The 19542-nt window shown below is 31.4% G+C and overlaps 2 protein-coding genes across 6 annotated transcripts in view; one reads left to right on the top strand and one right to left on the bottom strand.

Annotated features, from left to right (window-relative positions):
• Positions 1-12371, top strand: part of LOC135839811 (uncharacterized) — a 40130-nt gene extending 27759 nt beyond the window's left edge. The window contains exon 4 of the mRNA XM_065356023.1: positions 11313-12371. Coding sequence (XP_065212095.1) covers positions 11313-11511 — 199 coding nt within the window. The 3' untranslated portion in view covers positions 11512-12371. The remainder of the gene's footprint in view (positions 1-11312) is intronic.
• Positions 12372-16992: 4621 nt separating this feature from the next.
• Positions 16993-19542, bottom strand: part of LOC135842173 (putative exonuclease GOR) — an 85369-nt gene continuing 82819 nt past the window's right edge. For all 5 annotated transcript variants that reach the window (XM_065359559.1, XM_065359560.1, XM_065359562.1 and 2 more), the window contains one exon: positions 16993-19188. In XM_065359559.1, the coding sequence (XP_065215631.1) occupies positions 17948-19188 (1241 nt within the window). In that variant the 3' untranslated portion in view covers positions 16993-17947. The remainder of the gene's footprint in view (positions 19189-19542) is intronic.

The following is a 19542-nucleotide window of genomic DNA, read 5'->3' as shown; positions in this document are numbered from 1 at the left end:
CTATACCTACTTACACCGTAGGTACTTTACGTATGGTTAAGTTACATTTAATTAACAGTTGTTCAACGCACATTTTACACACTATGGGTTTTGCTACGGGTGTTGTACTGATAAAATCATCTTTTGTTCGGTGTATTTACCAAAATTATAATAACACCTTTGTAAACAATTCACCTATTACCCATATTTCGTTTACCTATTTTTGTTTTACATGTTCATACTACATACGATGAACTTTGAACTAAAATACATTTCAACTCCGTACCTGTCTCTACAATGTATGTAATTGTAAAATGAAAAAAAGCAGTTCCTTTCAGTTACATATTGTATAGATACTTAAGTTATATTTAATGCCAAATCGTTCAACGATCGCGAATTTATTACATGCTTGTACGTTGTATTGAACTCGCGTCATGTGCTTGGTGTCGGTGGTCAAGTGTGATACAAACTACAAAGCTGTAACGAAAATTGGCAAAATCTCAAAGTAAAATTTTATACCGGTATTCACCACGTTTTGTTGAACAGGAATACCCTTCGGAATGAAATCTATCGGTCATAAACCCATTTCCGATAAACATATAGGTGATGATTAGCGAACACATTGCTATTCAAGGTCAAAGAAAAAGATTTGAAAATATGAAACGATACCAATATCGAGTTTTTATTTTCACTGGCTAGTTTCAAGCTTAAGTACCTGAAGCATGCCTGAAGCCTTCAGAGGAGTATTTGGAAATCTCTAACTTTGAAGACTCGTGTCTCGAGAGTGGTTCAACTTGGAACAAATTTGTTTGCTAAGTTTTAAATAAAATAAATGAGAGATTCAAAATCATTGAGTGCCTATTCAATTTAAATTTGGAAAGCTCGAAATAGAACTTTCAAGCTTGAAAGCTCAATTTCTAATATAATGAGTATAAAAGTTGAAAGCTACAATTTATGAATTTGAAAAAAAAAAAACAGAAATGTACCTAGAGCCCTTTTTAATTCCCTATTTTTTAAAATAAATTACGAGTACGCGAAGGCCTCACTCAGCCTGTGCCACGTTCTTGTAGGTAGATAATATGTAGATAATTATACAGAATGTAGTTTGTTTTAAATAAAATTTGCTATTCGATCCTTCCAACTCACCTTTTGTTTGTCTTTTACGATTATATGCGGTCCAATAACAGCCTTTTTCTCTGGTCCCATCTCTCCTCTATTAATCTTTCCACATGACCAGCCTAATTTCAAGTTCTTATCCATTGTACCTGTATAGGCACAATTTCTCAAAATATTTTCAAAAGTATTTTTAATTTTGATAACCTCACCTTATTCCTTAGTTTAATCTCAAGCGTGGATCTCTCCACTGAGTTTTGTGTAATTTCCAGCTTTTTCTCCAGCTTTTTTGTCAGTGATCACAGTTTTGGGAGCCATAGGTGATTGTGAGAAAGACAAAACTATTAGAAATTTTAGATTTGTTTTTTCATGGGCTTTTGGAAACTGATTTTTAGAGTCTAGAACTTTTTCCACCTAAAGGTGACCGAATCTTCGTCATACCTCTTTTTCAGCCTCGTTTTCAAAAGAAATTAGTAGTCCTAAATATATGATGGGCCTATCTTCAGAAATTCCTATACTTATCATTTTCATTTTCACCTATTTTAGCCATCTTGCCATGGTCAGGTAAAAATTATTGATTTTATTGTAGTTTTTAGCCCTTTTTTTGTGAGTAGTCTATACCTATTTACCTAATCATTTTTATGAAATCTTCCCAGTTGTTTGTAATTAACACCATGTCATCTGTAAATCTAAGATTGGTCAATTTTTTACAATGAATTTCTATTCCCAATTTTACCAAGTTCATTTTTCTGAATATTTGCTTCAAAACCCTGTTGAAAAGAATGGGAGATGAAGGGTCTCCTTGTGTGTTACTCTTCTGCCCTATTTCAAAATATGTTGTATTCTCTTCCAGTATTAGTGAATATTCCTGCTAGGAGCTCTGTGTACATATCTGGATGGGAGATTGAGTCAAAAGCCTTTTTGAAATCTATGAAAGTGAGGTGGAGGTTGAGTTGGTATTACCTTGATTTTTCTAACTATTAGTTGGTGGATGGTACGTACATGGTCTATTATTGAAAATCCTTTACAAACGCTAGCTTGCTCTGTTTCGAAAATATTTTTTCCAGAGTAGAAGAGACACTCATTGGACACTATAAAAAAGGTGGTGTGAACAACAGTCAGGTCTTACCACAACAAGAGGAGTAATATGTAGTGACAAATTACAATGTACATAGATAGTAAAAGCATGCCTAATGTTTTTAAGAGAATACAGAAGAAATTCTAATTTTCATGAATGACTATATTGTAGGCATGTAGTTGATAGTTTAACCATATTCCCAATGATTTCGATTAATTTTAAGGGTATTTTGATTTTTTAATATTTTCAATAAATTCTTCGCTAGTTTTGCTTTTTGCTGCTATTCTGTTAAATTTGGAAAATTTTTCAATTTTTCAATTTTCTATTATTTTACACGATCTTAATTTTGTCGTGCATTCATCCTTTTATTAAAATAATATCTGATTTTAAATCAGTGATTTTTTTTTCAAAGAGAGGGAATTTCTTGTACTTAGAAAAAGATTGCGTTGAAGAGTGCGAGCTCCAAAAAAAATCTCATAAGGGTCATTCCACATCAATTGGACCAAGAAGTGGTAGGTGGGTTCGGCGATTTTTTTGAAATTTTTCCTGTGAAAAGAACTTCCCAAGAGATGATCAATGGCGGAATGGCGCAAATCGCAGCCCTCTAGCCCATTTTTAACGGCAGCCAGGGGGTGTCAAAGTTTTCAGTGAACCTAAAATATCATCCATTTCAGCAGTAGATTACCTGATACCCGCGATACCTACCAAAATGGAACTTTTCCCCATAGTTAGGGGTTTTGAGAGGCTATTTGGTGATATCATAAAAATCAGTGTTGCCACTTTTTTTCGTACAAAAAATTAGCTCAAAAAATTTCAAAACGTAGTTTTCATATCGTTCCGACTCTCAAAAATTCTGAAAAAAATATATTATGGACAACTGTTTATGCTGAACAACATATTAAAAAATTGGAATGGTAACTTGTCGCAAACTCGATTTAAAAAAATTGAAAGTTTGCGAAAAAATGTGATTTTTTGATATAAAACATGAAAAAAAGTTTTGAGTGGTGAAGTTGACCCATTTGACCGCTATTTTTACGTATCCGTCGAAAAAGTTGAAAAATCCCCTTCACTCGGTGAAATGAACTCATCACAAAAAAATCAAAATTCAAAAAATAAACAAATTTTAATTTTTTTGCTGTGAGTGTGATTTTTATAAACTTTTTCATAAAATACGTCAGCAAGAGGTCAAAATAAGACAACAGAATGAATTTAAACTTTTTTTATGTTTGGAATTGAAAATGGATTTTTTTCGAATTTTGTTTTTTTTTGTGATGAGTTCATTTCATCGAGAGAGGGGGGGGGGGTTTCAACTTTTTCGACGGATACGTAAAAATAGCGGTCAAATGAGTCAACTTCACCACTCAAAACTTTTTTTCATGTTTTAAATCAAAAAATCGCATTTTTTCGCAAACTTTCAATTTTTTTAAATCGACTTTGCGACAAGTTACCATCCCAATTTTTTAATATGTTGTTCATCATAAATAGTTGTCCATAATATATGTTTTTCAGAATTTTTAAGAGTCGGAACGATATGAAAACTATGTTTTGAAACTTTTTGAGCTAATTTTTTGTACGAAAAAAAGTGGCAACACTGATTTTTGTGATATCACCAAAAAGCCCTTCAAAACACTTAACTATGGGAAAAAGTTCCATTTTGGTAGGTATCGCGATTATCGAGTAATCCACTGCTGAAATGGATGATATTTTAGGTTCACTGAAAACTTTGACACCCCCTGGCTGCCGTTAAAAATGGGCTAGAGTGATGCGACTTGCGCCATTGATCATCTCTTGGGAAGGTCTTTCCACAAGAAAAATTTCAAAAAAATCGCCGAACCCACCTACCACTTCTTGGTCCAATTGACGTGGTATGACCCATAAGTAAACTTATTTTATTTTTATCAAAATGGTTCACTTATTTGTTCAAAAAAACTAATAATAAAATGAAAAAGTTAAAAAATTGCCTTAAAAGCAATTTTTTGGATTTCTGAAAGTTTTGAAAATCTGATAGTCATCTTTAGCATCTAAAAGTATGGTTAGGTATATTATAGCGATTTTAGACGCTGCATTTTGAATATAGCTAAATAGCTCGGGTTCAGAAATTGCTTTAAGCCTTCTTCACTTAATGTGTTGAATTTTTTTTTTTTCGGCGATGAAAAAAGATCAAAAGGAATAAAAATGTATTTAAAATTAATAATTATTACTTGTTTAAGACATAAAAGAAGAGAATTGCCTTGTTGCTTCTTGTTTGAATTACCTACTTATGCTTCAATTAAAAATGTAAGGTAGGTAAGGTACCTATCCAGTTTTGCGGTCGTTAATCACGAGTTAATTACTTACGTATACTCACTGACAAATTACAAGCTTTTAAGGCGAGTAATTCTTTGATCAATTTCACAAATTAATTTAATTTTTTCCCTGTTCATTATAGCTTTGCTCAGTAATTTAGACGTTTGAATACCTACTCACTTACCTAGGTACTCATGAAACCATCTTCAGCCTCTGATTTCTGCACAAAAAAGGCAATCTAGTAATGGTCTAGCCCTACGTATAATAATATTCGTCGAATCGTAAACCATTTTGCAACGTTTTATTTCGGTACCTATGTTTAATGCTTCAGCCCGAAGTGAAATCTTCCTTATAACCGTAACCGACAAGAGCGATTTACTTATTCACATTAAATAAACAAAAAATTCGCCTCTAGACTAAAATTCATTTGTTAAAACACGCCGCAATGAGATTGAAAACTTTTCTAATTCAAACAAAACGCTAGACGATTAATTTAAATCTCCACACTCGGTTTCTTATAGATATATTCATAACGAATTAGGTAGGTACTCATCTAATTATAGCGTTTGTTTTACTTTTCTTTAGATTAACTTTCTCGCGAGCTGACTTTGACTTTACCCTATTAATTTTAATTCGGACCAAATATCGGAAAAAATTTCTTACGCGTACCCAGCGGTCTAATGAGAATTTCCGGACCGGACAGTGAAATGGAAATCACGTTAAACCGGTTAACTTTATGACATTATGCCTGAATCTATACTATACGAGAGGCTCATTCGACACCCGACTAAGCATTCATCGCACATAGTTACTTACTCGTTATGTACCTCTACTCGTACTATAGCGTAAGGTACCGTAAATCAAAAAGTCATTTTTCAACATAACGCCGCATCTCTAATCAAGTATTGGTTAAAAATATTGGACTAGGAAAATCGCGCCCCCTGGAGTTCGATAACAATTGAGAACGAACGTGCGCGGAAGGCTTCTTGGTACGAGTACCGATCTCCTTTCATCGATGGTGGTCAAAGATACGACCTTTGGAATTTTTTTCACCTGATATTGTATTAATTAATGTCGTATTATGAAAATGAGTAATGATTAGTTTCATTTTCATTTTTCAGTACGCGATAGAAATAGAAAGGTGGACGTAGATGGGACGGGAAACGAGTCTAAAAAATAAAATATTTTCAACGAGACGTCTTGCGCATGGTCTTGCGTTATAAGGTGCAATTTTTAGAAGGAAAAAAAATAAAGGAGGAATTTTAAACTACTGTGGCAGGTCAAAAATGAATTTTTCCGTCCAAGTTGATACTAACTGGGGATTCTCACAATTGTTTTCATCGGTATGATGAATTTCCCTCCCTCCCCCCCCCAAAAAAAATCGCGTTTTATTTCAGTATAAAAACTTGTCATTGTAATCGGCAAAATTGGTATTTTTTTTATGGCAAATTTTTAGTCCTCCCCCCCCCAAAAAAAAACCACATCTTGTTTTGTTCGTATCAGGTTGACTAATTGTTGCGAAATTGGATAAAAATACAGCCTAAAACTGAAAGGTTCGTTGTATGGTAGGATTGGTAGGAACCTAATAAAACAGCCTTTTAAATTTTCTAAGATTTACCAAAAATTCAAAAATGAGTTTTAGTGCCTTAAATTTGAGTTAGGAGGGTTTTGGAGCATTTTCTTTGGATCTATAGCTTAGTGTAGGTACTTGGAAATTCAACACAGCATGAATGATCACTTAAATGCTATGATAATCGATAATCTAATGTCCCAACGTAACGAATCCTATTCACCTTATCACAGTTGTCAATAATAACCAAATGTTTTGAAGTATGTAGGTAAATCAATCACACTCTCGTTAAATCTCGATACTCGTTCGAATCTTCTATCCACACTAGACCATTAATAAAAGAAAAAAACTAACCTGCCCAACCTGAATACAAAATATGTACAACTACAGATCGCTATCGAACATCGAACGATCTTTAATGACTCACTGTAACACCCCGAACATCCGTTACTTCATCACTATTCTCACCTGATGACGATGTTGAGCAGTTAAGCAGGTTAATCCGTAAAAGGATTAAGACTTATGTACCAGATGTACAATAAAATGCGAAAGAAAACATTTCATTACGTTGGCATTTTAAGAATATCTATCCCTCGTTTATTTCATTATCGTGAATCTACGATATAGTGCAAACAAACAAAAAAACGATTGTGTGAAGGATTACACGTTCGTATGTAGGCACATGAGGGGTTAAAAACCACGAGGGTTGGTTATTATATCGAATTAATTGACGAGAATTAATTCAAAGTGCACTTGGTTTCGATATGCATCGGTACATCGAGTGAAAATGCATTTTTAGCCGTTTATTATTCATGAGAATCGCCACTTTGATCTTCATCAGTTTAAACTTAGCTAAGTTGGTTTTTTTGGGGAGTCTTGATACGAGTCTTTATTTTTATTTTAAAATTTATCATCTATAGATAGATATTGCGATATGTAGGTATTGTATTAAGGGTGAAATGAAATGCGATAATACATACTCTTTATCGTATACGTGATAAAACTCATCTTAGAATGTCAATTGTTTCATAAGATAGGTATCTACGAGAGTAACATTTTTTTTAAATAATAAAAAAAATGACAACATTGTACGATGCAAGGTTGTCAGGTCGTATCTTTGTCACCAAATTTTAACAATAGGTACCTACTTACATACATATTTTGGCGAAAACGTTATTCAAAAAAATATTTAATTACTTACATTCGACTATTTTCTCATGTAATTTGCTATAATTAGATATGCATCGTGTTTATGTTTATATACCAGTCAATTTTTTTTTGCAAACGTTTCTCATCGTGTATTAAGAATATCAAGAATTAATGAGTAGTCATCACAGTCATCATGTAAAATGGAATAGTTTACAAGGTATTGTAATTCTCAGAAAAAAAAATCCTTCTCATTGCAATAACAAGTACCCACCTAAGATATAAAAAATAATATTTTGATATTGAGAATGGCTGTTGGCTGAGGAAGTTTTTCTTTTACTTGATAGTTGATAGGTAGGTATAAATGATGCAAAACAAAAATCAGCGTTAATAATCATCTGAGTAATTTATGCTTGCATATTTCTTGTAAGTAAGATATTGTACCTAACTACCTACTGTTTATACTTAGATATAGATATGCAATTATACAAAGAGTCTGATTCGTGTCAACTCTACAGATTTGTTCTCATTTATAACAAGATAGAAAAATACCTTTCCACTGATAGAGGAGGAAAAAGTAAAGAAACAAACTAGTCTGCTATTTTATTAACATGCCAAGATGAAAAAAAAATAAAAAAAAAATAAAAATAGAATAAGATTTTAAAGCAAATTTCCAATCATTGTTTCATCACGAGAATTTACAATGTATCGAAATGAACATATACGTGAGATGTTCGACTTGGATCTTAACAAAAACGAAATCTCTGAAAAAATACATTTGTCCCAAATAGCGGTTAAAATTGGTTTTAAAATTTTTTGCCTTAAAAATACAAAGTAAGTCTTTATTAAAAAGAAAAAAAATAAGTCTCTTGTGTTTTCCTATAATTTGTAAAAATTTTAAGCCATATTTCACGTAGTTTTTGCTGAATTTTGATACATTTTGTTTGAATTCATCAAATTATTAATAATATATCTAATTCTCTTTTTGATGTTTTTATCACTTATTAAACACATTTTAACAATATTTTATACAATTTTTACTAAATTTAGCCTTTCGTTACTTTTTGATAATTTTCAATAATTTTAATGATGTCTTGAAAAGAGTTTTAAACATTTACGTCGTATGTACCTACGTGTAATGTAAATTTTTCTTAATTTTCTTAAATTTCGTTGGTTGTGTTGATAGTTTTGAATGAAAACGCTTTTCGAGTGTTCTAATATAATTTTTAACATGTTTTAACGACATGTTGTGCATTTTTCATTTTTTCTCTAAAAGAGCATAGCGGCTTAAGAAGGTGAATCCCCCCCCCCGGCTGGAATTTGGAAACTAACACCTCTTAGACATTGATCAAATTGCATTTTTTCCACAATTGATTTTGGAGGCGCAAAATTCCTTCCCCCCTTTCCCATTTCTGCCGTTTCCCCAATTTTTAAAATTTTTTTTTATTTATTGGTAGCTTAACAAAATTTTTGTGTTATTCACTGTTTGGAAAAAAAATTAGACAAAAACAAAACGTGGTACAGGCAAGAATCAAGATATCGAAATAACAAAAAATTGGAAATAAAAGTCTGTAAAGCAATAACCTAAAATGTAGAAAAAATTACAATTTCTGATTCTAAACTTTTTGTAAGAAAATGACTCAATGTACTTACCTATTTAAAAAAAAAAAAAACAGTAAAATTACGACAGCATTTTTTTAAACAAAAAAAAAAGGCGAAAAAAACTTAAACTGCTATTTTAAAATTTTTGGGAAAGGAAATGACAAGTGATGATAATTGATTTTTTTTTTAAAGAGAAAAACCCCTCAAAATCTAAAAATTTCTTCACATTTTGATTTTTTGGTAAAAACTTCAATTTTTTTTATTTTTCACTTTTTTTTGAAAAAATGTTTAAATTTTATGTTTTTCTCAGAGTATTTCCAATTTTTCCCACGACCACGATCACTTTTTTCGCCCTATGTTTGTTTACAATTTGAGAAATTTTTCATAATATCTCATCACGAGGTGAAATTCACATTTTTTTTTTTAAAAACTTCTTTCTTGTGTAGTTTTTAACCGAATTGGTAAAATGCTACTTTTTAATTTTTCAATGGTGCTTTTGTTAACTTCCTTCAGAGGTGCAGTCGCAAAAAGAATAATACGTACATATTATGATCAGTATGGTGTCGTATTACGTTATTTATGCAGATGATGTGCAAAAAACGAATATTTTTTCATAATTTCTCCCACCTAAAGTCTTTAAAATTGGTCGATTTTTTTTCTCAAATTCTTTAATTTTTTCCTTCATATTAGGTAAATGGTGTCATTTTGGAAACCCTTGACCCCCCTCCGGCCCTTTTCGAGCGACCTACGGGGCTAAAATTAATGTCTAGACTAATGTCAACTCAACTCAACTCAAATACATCTTATTAATGCAGTGTTACTGTAAAATTATAAATCATTGATTTTTTCATAGGTAGGTACCTACTTAGGTACTCATTTTCATCAGATGTGATTACCTATTTTCCAATTTAAAAAAATGCACCCACCGTATAGGAAAAAATCGAAAATTTTTTATTTTCCTAAAATTGTATACTTTGTCCAATTTTTGTCAAGTTTATTAAACGTTAGTGAAATTTCATCAGTCTTTTAGGAATTTAAAATAATTTTAATGCATTTAAGAAGTGTTCCAATGTCATTTCCAACATTATTTCAACAATGTTTTATTCAATTGAAGAATTTTCACTAAGATGCTACTAAATTGGCATTTTTTCACTGACCAATTATCATTGGATGAACTTTCTAATTGCAAAAAAATTACACGATTCATTTGAAAGTGAAAAGTAGGTACTCAGTTAATTAAATTTATTCAATTTGATAATCGTCTGATATCTAATGCTTCATCTTCGTAAGAAATTAATTTAATTAAAATGTACACAGACGTGCTAAGTACTTACCAATGAAAAAAAGTGATTAAAAACTATACACGAGAGTTTTGCACCTCATGATTTTGTATTTAGGTATATTGCATTCAATGACAATGCACTTTTGAAAATAATTTTCTGATCAATCGTTTTGATATGAGGTTTTATCTTTCTGTACATCTATTTGTAAATACCTAATTAGTAATTATGCATCAATATATAAGCTGCTTTTATGTCATCGTAGGTACAGATGAGGTACGTGAAATTACCTTCCATAGATATTTACCCCATGTTTGATTGCAAACTGCCTATTTAAAGTCATCGACGAAACTTAATACTACCTAGTATTATAAATTTGATAATAATACCCGCACAGGTAGTTTTTCGGCGGATTATTTTCTGGTCGAAGATTTTCTTCGTTTTTTCTACATTACACATCTTCCAAACGGTCAGATCTTTCGTTTATAGAACTCATTGTATTGAAAAATTACCGCAAATAATAATGGAAAAAAGATAGGGACTTTTTCTTTGTAATTGCGTTTGACGGTTTTATTACCTGTAAGGGACGTTTAAGAACTAAAATTACAACATTTAGCTACATTGAAACTGTACGAACCGAAGTCGTACTGGGAGATTAATATTGTTATCGATGAATAAGTGGAGAGTTCAAATCATTGCTGGATTTAGAATCGACGAAAATGAAATTATTTATATTATGAGTACAATGAGCCGGGGTGTGTTGTCAAAGGTAAACATAAGGGTGAGCATTTGAATGAAATAAGAATAAACATAAATACACAATTTACGATATCTTCGTAGTTTACCTATTATTACGGAGAAAAATACACGCCGACGTATAATCTCACACCTACTACAAAAATATGGCCTACCTTCATGTGTGTAGTCTAATGGCGAGAAAGGGAAGCAATTTTGTGAGGAAAATAGGTACCTAGATGATAAATAAGAAATAAAAATAGGCTATTCCGAGTAAAAATAACATTTCGACGATAAATCGTAGAACGATTTTTTATTTATAACAAATAGTAAATATAGGTACCTACCAACGTGTCTATCTCTTCTACGCGAATAATCGTGATTAATAGAGGCGCTTTTTCGACGAAAACATCACAGAATTGAATCCGCGAAAGCGAAATATATCTGCAAATGTGTTGTATGTACATTCAATTCGGCTTTAATTTGTTAACATTTCTATTACATTGTGCATTTTGATTCGCAGGTTTCGTTCCTGTTTAAAAATGGCCGATACAAGCGCCGCAGATTTCATTGGAAAATTATTTTTCAACGTTGTGCAATCGAAATGTTTTATAATAAAATCAGAACCGATATGTGTAAAGAAGTCGTGGTGGTCGGCAGGGAAATGCCAGAAATACGAATACAAAAAACAAGCATATATAAAAGACAACCAACCTTATTAAATAAAATGTTGCATTTAAAAATTTTACCTATATTCTATGCTTTTTTATGTTTGTGTTTTGTTACCTTTTTATTTTATCAACTTTGTTTATTTTATTTCTAGTTGAATTTGTTTGTTTTCTTGTGCTGAATTTTATTCTTACTGTCGTTTAAAGACGACGGAAATAGTTTTGTAATTTATAATTTTGCTCGTTACAATGTTTTAATTATTTGTAGGTAATTTTTCAGTATTATGGTACGCCTTGGTAGAATCGTAGATGTTATTTTTGAGTCAATTTTTTTCAAGACTGTGTTAAGTAAATACTTAGAAGCAAAAAAAGTGATCGAGCGTCGTAAAAAAATACATTACCAACACTCTTTAAGCTTCTCAGTTTACGACTACGACTTGAGTTATTTGTTTTGAAATTATTATTAGTGCTCGTAGTACTCGACTTTATTCGATAACATTTTTAAAATGAATAAATCTACTTAATATGTAGTTGATATTCTGATTTTGAACTGTTTCAATTTATTTTAGTATTTTTTTTAATTTACCAACGAGACGATTAAATTAATATCATTTGGAGAATGTTCGCCACTGTGTGCATAATATTTTGATGCATTTTTTTTTTTTTTTTAAAATTCTAACATATCCATCCGTATACTTAATTGCTAACGTTGTAATTATTTATTCTCTCGATTATTATCTCAGTGCAATATGACTGTAATTACCCTCTACATCGTAAATACTCGTAGAATCTGTTCGTTCATACTATGAGAGCAACTTAGTCATCAAAACCGGTGTACTTACTTATTATTAAAAAAATCAAACTGTTTGAATAGTTTTCAAATAAACAGAAAATGAGTTTCAAAACTACCATAATTATTTCGCTGTTTTTAATGTTAATTTACCAACCAGATTCCTTATAACGATTATAAACTCAGGTTCAATGAGATAACATAGTAATACTGGAGAAGATTTTGTATTTTTAATGCACATTTATAAGTACCTAGACCTACTACCTACCTACTTAAATTGGTAGAAATCTATTTTTTTTCTAGTGCCCAAAACAACTTGCTATCGATAAATTACTTGATGAGTAAACAAGTAGAACCGTTCCTATTAGTTGGAGCTGGATAATTTTTTTAATCAAACATTTCATCATTTTTGAAATCACATTTCGATGGTGAATGCCTCCTTGTGTCATTTAAATTAAATATGAACAAAATTAAAGATGGATATAAGGTAATTATTGTTGGACTGACAACGCCTTGCTCCTCACGGTTATGCTTTTTCTTCGAAAATAATATGGCTAAAGTTGCAGAATCAAATATTGCAGGCGATGAGTACCGCTCGGGTAACGGAGTACCTATATCAGAAAGGTAAAAATGCAGGTTTAAAGATGGTTTCAAAATTAACCCCTATAAAAAGGGTCAAAATAAAATGCAGTAACTGAAAAGTGAAAACTCAAATTAACACTATCGTGATCAAATCAAGGCACAAATTTTCAAAGTCAACCTGAATTATTAGGAGCTAATTTTCATTTAGGTCCTTTATAAACTATTTTTTTTTTGTTTTTCTTGTTTTTTTTTTTTTAACTACTTACTAGAAGATTGGAAAATCTTTTGAGGGCTCCAAAAGCAAAATAACGCGAAATTACTACCAATACCAAATAATTTTTTGTTTCACCTTATATTTTTTTGTTGATCAAAATGAAATCTACGTATGGAAAAAAATTGATAATAATTTTGTAATAGGATAGATATTTTTAAAATTTCGGTTTCGTAGCGAAAGTCGCGATATGACGTATTAACATTTGATTTAATTTAGGCGTGCGGTTATTTACCGTTGTGATTTAGGATGTGAACAAAGAAAAATTTTAAATTCAAAAAATATCTAGTTGTTTTCATACAATATGCACACATTCAAAATGATAGCGTCATTGAACTCCACAAGTTGAAAAACCCATATATTTTTATTTTTTGCGTGGTCGATTTGGCATTAAAAATATTGAAACTTGATTACTCTAAATGAAAAATAACGATTTTGCGGTGCTACTCAATTAATCAGCAGGATTTTTGAATTTTTCAAGGGTCTTTTCGCCATTAAAATCCTGATCACATGTCAAAAAATTTCAATTTTTACACTTCCCATCACACAATCAATTCGGTCTCAAAGTTGAAAATGATAAGATTTAATTATAGGTAATTTTAAGGGGGGTTAAAAAGAAGAAATTATTACATAAAATTTGTTGAAAATCGTGGAATTTTAGCCAGGTAAGCACGTTACGCTATCTTTCGGATACTTAATTAGGTAAATTACATAACAAATTTATCCATTTTTTTTTCGTTTTAATTTTTAGAAAATTGAAATATTATTTCCTAAATAAATTGTAGTCGTATAACTTCTCAAAAAAATTTCAATATGTTTTTTTTTTGTTTAAACCAAGACATTTATTTTCAACTTCGATTTTCTAAAAAAAAAGAATTATCTTTTTCAAGGGAAAAACTTAATCAATTAATTCTTAAAAATTGAATAAATTGTGTTTTATTTACATTTTTTAAAAACGATTTTGAAAATTTTGGCACTTCTGAACATTAAAGAGACAGAAAGGAAAGATACGATTTGTGACGTCATTACGAGCTTAATTTTAAATCAAAATTAATTGTAAAAAAATTACTGCAAAATTTAACATTTTTGCGAATTATTATTTTTATTTTTAATGTTCAAAATACGTTTGAAACGAATTACAAATGTGTTTTAAGCTCGTTTAAAAGACCTGGAAATTTACACGTTTTAAACTAAGATACGTAAACAAAAACATAAGTTTCTTGACAAAAAAAAAACTTTTTGAGTTGCATAAAATTCTTCTAAATGAAGGATTTCCTCAAACAAAAATCATGTTGCTTTTACATTAAATGAATCAGATTGTTAATACATTCGATCGTGTTTTTTATTCGTGGTAAGTGATTTTAAAATGATCATTTTTTGATTCAAATCAAAAGATTCGGCTTTCGGCAATTACAGAATTTTTTCAAAAATTTCTAGAATGAAACCGAATTTTATTTTTATTTTAAGAAAATTTGAAGATTATTGACTATAATGGCCGGACTTTTGTTGATAGATTGCCATTTCCAAAGCTTAGCTGCGCCGGTGAGACATCCAGTTGAGTGTTTTACAATTTAAGAAACACCATGTTGAACTAATTTTCGGCAAACAAGCGATTTTTCCTAGTAAAAGCTTACCATAAAAAAAAAGTAGAAGGAAAGTATTCTCTTCAAGGAACACTCAAATCATGAGTAAAATCTTTTACTCAAGTTGATTTAACGTTTAGAATTCCAAATAAACAAAATAGTCTGACAAAGTATCAAAAGTAGTTTTTTTAAAACTTTAATTCAATATTTTAAAAATTTGTTGATTTTTTTCAAGTTCTCGAAAGTCAGACGTCAGACTTGATATCTACAAGCCTACCCATTGAACATTTTCTAAACCAATCTAACATTTGAAAATAATATCCATCCATTCTTTTGAATAAAATGATTCATTAATTTCGTTAAGTATTTTTCAAAGATTTTAAAATAGTATTCTCCGAAATCTTTAAAGATAATTTTCTGTATGAATTTTCATCTCACAGAAATCTTAATTACGCAACGATTTCATTTTCGTTTTCATTATTAATAAAAATATAACAAAGAATGAATCATTCATCGAAACGTGGTGCACAATATTGATTAGGTAATACAATTCGAGTAAAATTTGACGCGTAATGTATTCTATTTCTAAATTCGACGCTTCTGTTTTTAAAAATTCATTTTAAAAATACTCCAAAGTAAACAATTTCTTGATTTTATTTACAAAACATATCCATCAGGTGCAAGGCACAGGTAGCTGTAATTTTAGCTTCGTGTGAATGATTACTCGCGACCCCGAACCCAAAAATAATCTTTCCACAATAGTACGCCCATATGTTGATGATATTTTGTATAAGGTTCGACGTGTAGGCAAGCGAGTATTTATTTAATAATATTTTCGTTATTTATTCGTTTTTTAAAAATAATACCTCGTTTTATATACAATGGTTTTATTTTCATTATTTGCATTCAAATGTAATCATCGCCATTCGAACGTATTTCAGGGCACAAAAAAAAGAAGATAAAATGACAAAAATACGATAACTACGTCAGTACCTAGTACCTACATGGAAAACTAAAAAAACCTCTAAATATTCGAAAATTTGAAGGTTACCTTGGTATTGGTTTATGTACATTACATATACGAATATGTGGAACAATTGCCAGTAGGTAGAGGTATAACGCTAACTACACAAATGTCTAAATTTTGAAAAAAAAATCCCAGCGCACGATGTGTACGACGTCAGTGTTATTTTTTATACGTTTAATCGCGTTAAATCATTTTCGCCATTTTTAGGATTATTCGGCAATATGTTACGATTAATGAATTTATTTATAAATATTGAAATGATGTATTCGAATTCGAGGTTAAATTAAAATTTACACCTAATTGATGATTCATGTTTTCAAGTCATAAATTCTGAATTGATATTTTTCTAGTTTAAAATTAAAAACGAACGGAACTCAAATGAGAAATATAGATTAGAACTCGAAATTTCGAACGAAATTAAATTTGAATTAAAAATTCAAATTGAACTGAGAAATTCGATCAAAATCTTCATGACTCGATTTTATCATTATTAAAAAAAAATCAGGATCATCTTTTTATCCAAGTTTCCAGGTGTCGACGTTTATTTCTAAATCTGCGACTTTTTTTTTCAAAGCTCATACATAAAAGTTCGATATTTTCAACAGAACTGAATAAGAAAGAGTACTTACACCAAATCTTTCTGATTTTTCTGTTATCATCACTTGAAAAAAATTTTTATTGAATCGCGACTATCCTGAGAATGGAATTCTCGATTTTCATGATTTTTTTTCCAGTCATCACAAAAAAATGTCGAGATACCAACTTCAAACTGAAAATTTTTCCATCATACATATTAGTAAAATTTTGAATCCTTTTGATTTTCAACTAAAACTCATCAATGAAGAATAAAATATCACGAATTTCTCCAGTTCAAAATAAAAATTTGAGTTTCAAGCGCCGTGATGTTTATTCCTCGAATCCACAAGTAAAAATGAATTTTACAAAATCGAATAATTTTAAAAATTTTCTACACTCAAGCAGCACATTGAGAAATTTTTAAGAGCCCCAGTCAATTTAAAAACTATACTGAGAGTTTAATCAGTTCTTGAGATTTTGAATATCCATGAGAATTTCAAGCTAAATGGATTGCATTTCTTTTATAGAGAACTTCGAATCAAAAAAATCGATCATGCCAATTTTTCCAGCAGTTTGTTATATCCATTAGATTAAATTTTAATGCTTCTCCAATTTCCTTTCGTTGATACAGAAGTCCTACTCACGTCAGTAAATCTTGACGATTAATTCAAAGTAAAATCATAAAATCATAATTAAAAACTCAAAATTTCAGGTCAAATCACATCAAAACAAATATATTTACATCTAAAAGTACAAATACGATAAAAAAGAATTTAAATGCATCACAAAGTAAAAACAAAAATTATATACATTCGAGGGGGGCAGGGAGGGGGGAAATAGGGACAACTTAAATACTACGAGAACACGCTTACAAAATATTATAGGAACATAAAAAACGAAAAAGACAGTCGAGAAAATACACAGAGTAATCTTACCTACAGCTCACAACTAACTCGCAACGCAACTCTACTGCATATACAACTTCCAACACGTATGTATTATCGACACAGCTCATCAGACACTAAATTTACACTCTTACTATATACTGATTTTTACACGGAAAAATCACAAAAATAAAAAGTGAAATACACTTGTATACTCAAATTCTGCCAACTCACGTCGCAGTCTAGTAAATAGAACAAAGAGTAAATGCTAGAAACCAAATCGTCAACATGATAATAAAAAAATCGAATGGGGAAAACAGGAAAAAAAAACAAGGAAATGGTTTCGCTACACAGTTACACGTATAGTAACATCCTAGATTACTTCAACTTACAAAAGGAAAAAAAAATGAAACTTACAAAATATGAAATTTTTAAAAATTAAAAATGAGATCTGTATAACTCCGACGACTTGGGGGTAATTCACTAAGCCACCTACACTGTACCATTGACATTCAAACGCCGATAAATTTTGAATTATGGCTACAGATTACATGATTTGTCCACTCTCCACATCTTTTTTTTTTACACTGACGACAAACTCATGTAATCTGTAAACCATTTACTCTGACACTCGAAATCCAAATTCTAGTCAAAAAAAAAAGTAAAAAAAAAACATCGCAACCCAGGAGAAAAATAATACAAAAAAAGAGAAAAAAAATAATAAATAAAAAAATAGGAACTTTATCCCTTGATGAAATGAGTATCAGAGTGTAAATTTTACTTTCTATTATAATAAAATAGATTAAAAATCAGGTTATTCATTAAGTCCAGACAACTGGACGCATCCTCTATGCTGTTATGGCCCTCGTGACCGTTTTGAATTCGGCGATTCAAATGCCAACGGACTAGGTTACGCAACGAATGACGTTTCCATTCGCCTTCGTAATCGACTTCTCGAAAAATGATGGCTGTGTCTATAACAGTATAGTGTACAATCTTCAGCGCCCTTAGATCGTTTTCCAAGCCATGTCCGATGATAATTGTATAGCAGTCGATAAGTTCCAATATAGTTTTCTGCACTTCCTGCAACGTAGCCACGGAGTTGGCTTTTTTGAAACTATCCTCTGTTAATCCCGAAAACTTGGTGTTATAATCCACTATCGGATTATCAGGTAGAACCAATGTATCGTAAACAACACATCCACGAAGGTCCAGCAAAGTTACACGAGTTAGCTCAAGTCCCTGTGTAGTGAAACACATCTCACAATCCAACGCCACCACTCTGTGTTTAAACACGTAAGATGGTTCAGTGGTCACAAATCCGTCAATGGGTCCATTTACACCCGGTAATACCCCAGTCCACACGTGTTGAGGGGTCTCGACACACCCAGCAGATTTACGATCAGCACCGCAACACGAATAACTCTGGTATCCGGAGTACTTGCAAAGTTTTCCAACATGGTAGCTGCACAAGCTATTGTTGTGCAAGTCGAATTTTGACCTACACCTGCAGCACCTGACGCAGCTATCTTCGATACATAGATTCTCAGTGGAATCACTACTAGAATTCGTTTCCGAGTAGCTATCCTCGGATGATGAAGATGAAGCTGACTGGTCTGATTCACATTCCACCATTCTCAATCGTTTTTGGTGTGGTCCATGTAATAGATAGACACCACACGTGGTGTCATCTGCAACCACATATGGGTAACCGCAGTCTGGTAATATGTGATAGGGTATCACATAATTTGATAAGACTTCTATGTAAGCCATCTCCTGCTTTGTGTATTCGGGCATAAGAAATCTTAGTGGTTTCGTCTGTTGAGTTACAGTTGGTATTTCTTGGTGTCGAGGGTTTTCCTTTTTCTTGTTTGACTGATGCAGGGGTTGACGCTTTTTCACTGGTTTACTCGGCATCACGGATTCGACGATGGTGATTTCTTTCGATGATGGTGGTGGTGGCGGAGCCTTCTTAGATTTCGGTTTGGGTTCTGACTCCGGAGGTGATTTACGTGATCCTGTAACATAAAGAAAAATGAGAACTGATTAGACATTGGTTCAGCAATAGGTAACTTTTATTTTAAATTAGGTAAGCACAAATAAAATAAAGGGGATGAATGTTGTAGCATAATTTTTCTCAAATATTTCAATCACGTGAGGATCAGCTCATATATCTTGAGCTAAAGCACAACTTATTGAAATATATAAACCATCTAGTACCCCATGGCAAGTATTAAGGCTTGAGATGGCATCACACCCTAAATCCAGATGCAAGTTTGATATTGAAATTCTGAAGAACCCCTGAGTCTATGTAAACTAGTAATTGAGAAAAATGCCCCCCCCCCAAAAAAAAAAATGCAATCTACATACTG

This window comes from Planococcus citri, chromosome 3, assembly GCF_950023065.1.
Source record: "Planococcus citri chromosome 3, ihPlaCitr1.1, whole genome shotgun sequence".
Classification (NCBI taxonomy): Eukaryota; Metazoa; Arthropoda; class Insecta; order Hemiptera; family Pseudococcidae; genus Planococcus; species Planococcus citri.
Note: the sequence above shows the minus strand (reverse complement) of the source record. Positions and strands in the feature narration are given on the sequence as shown.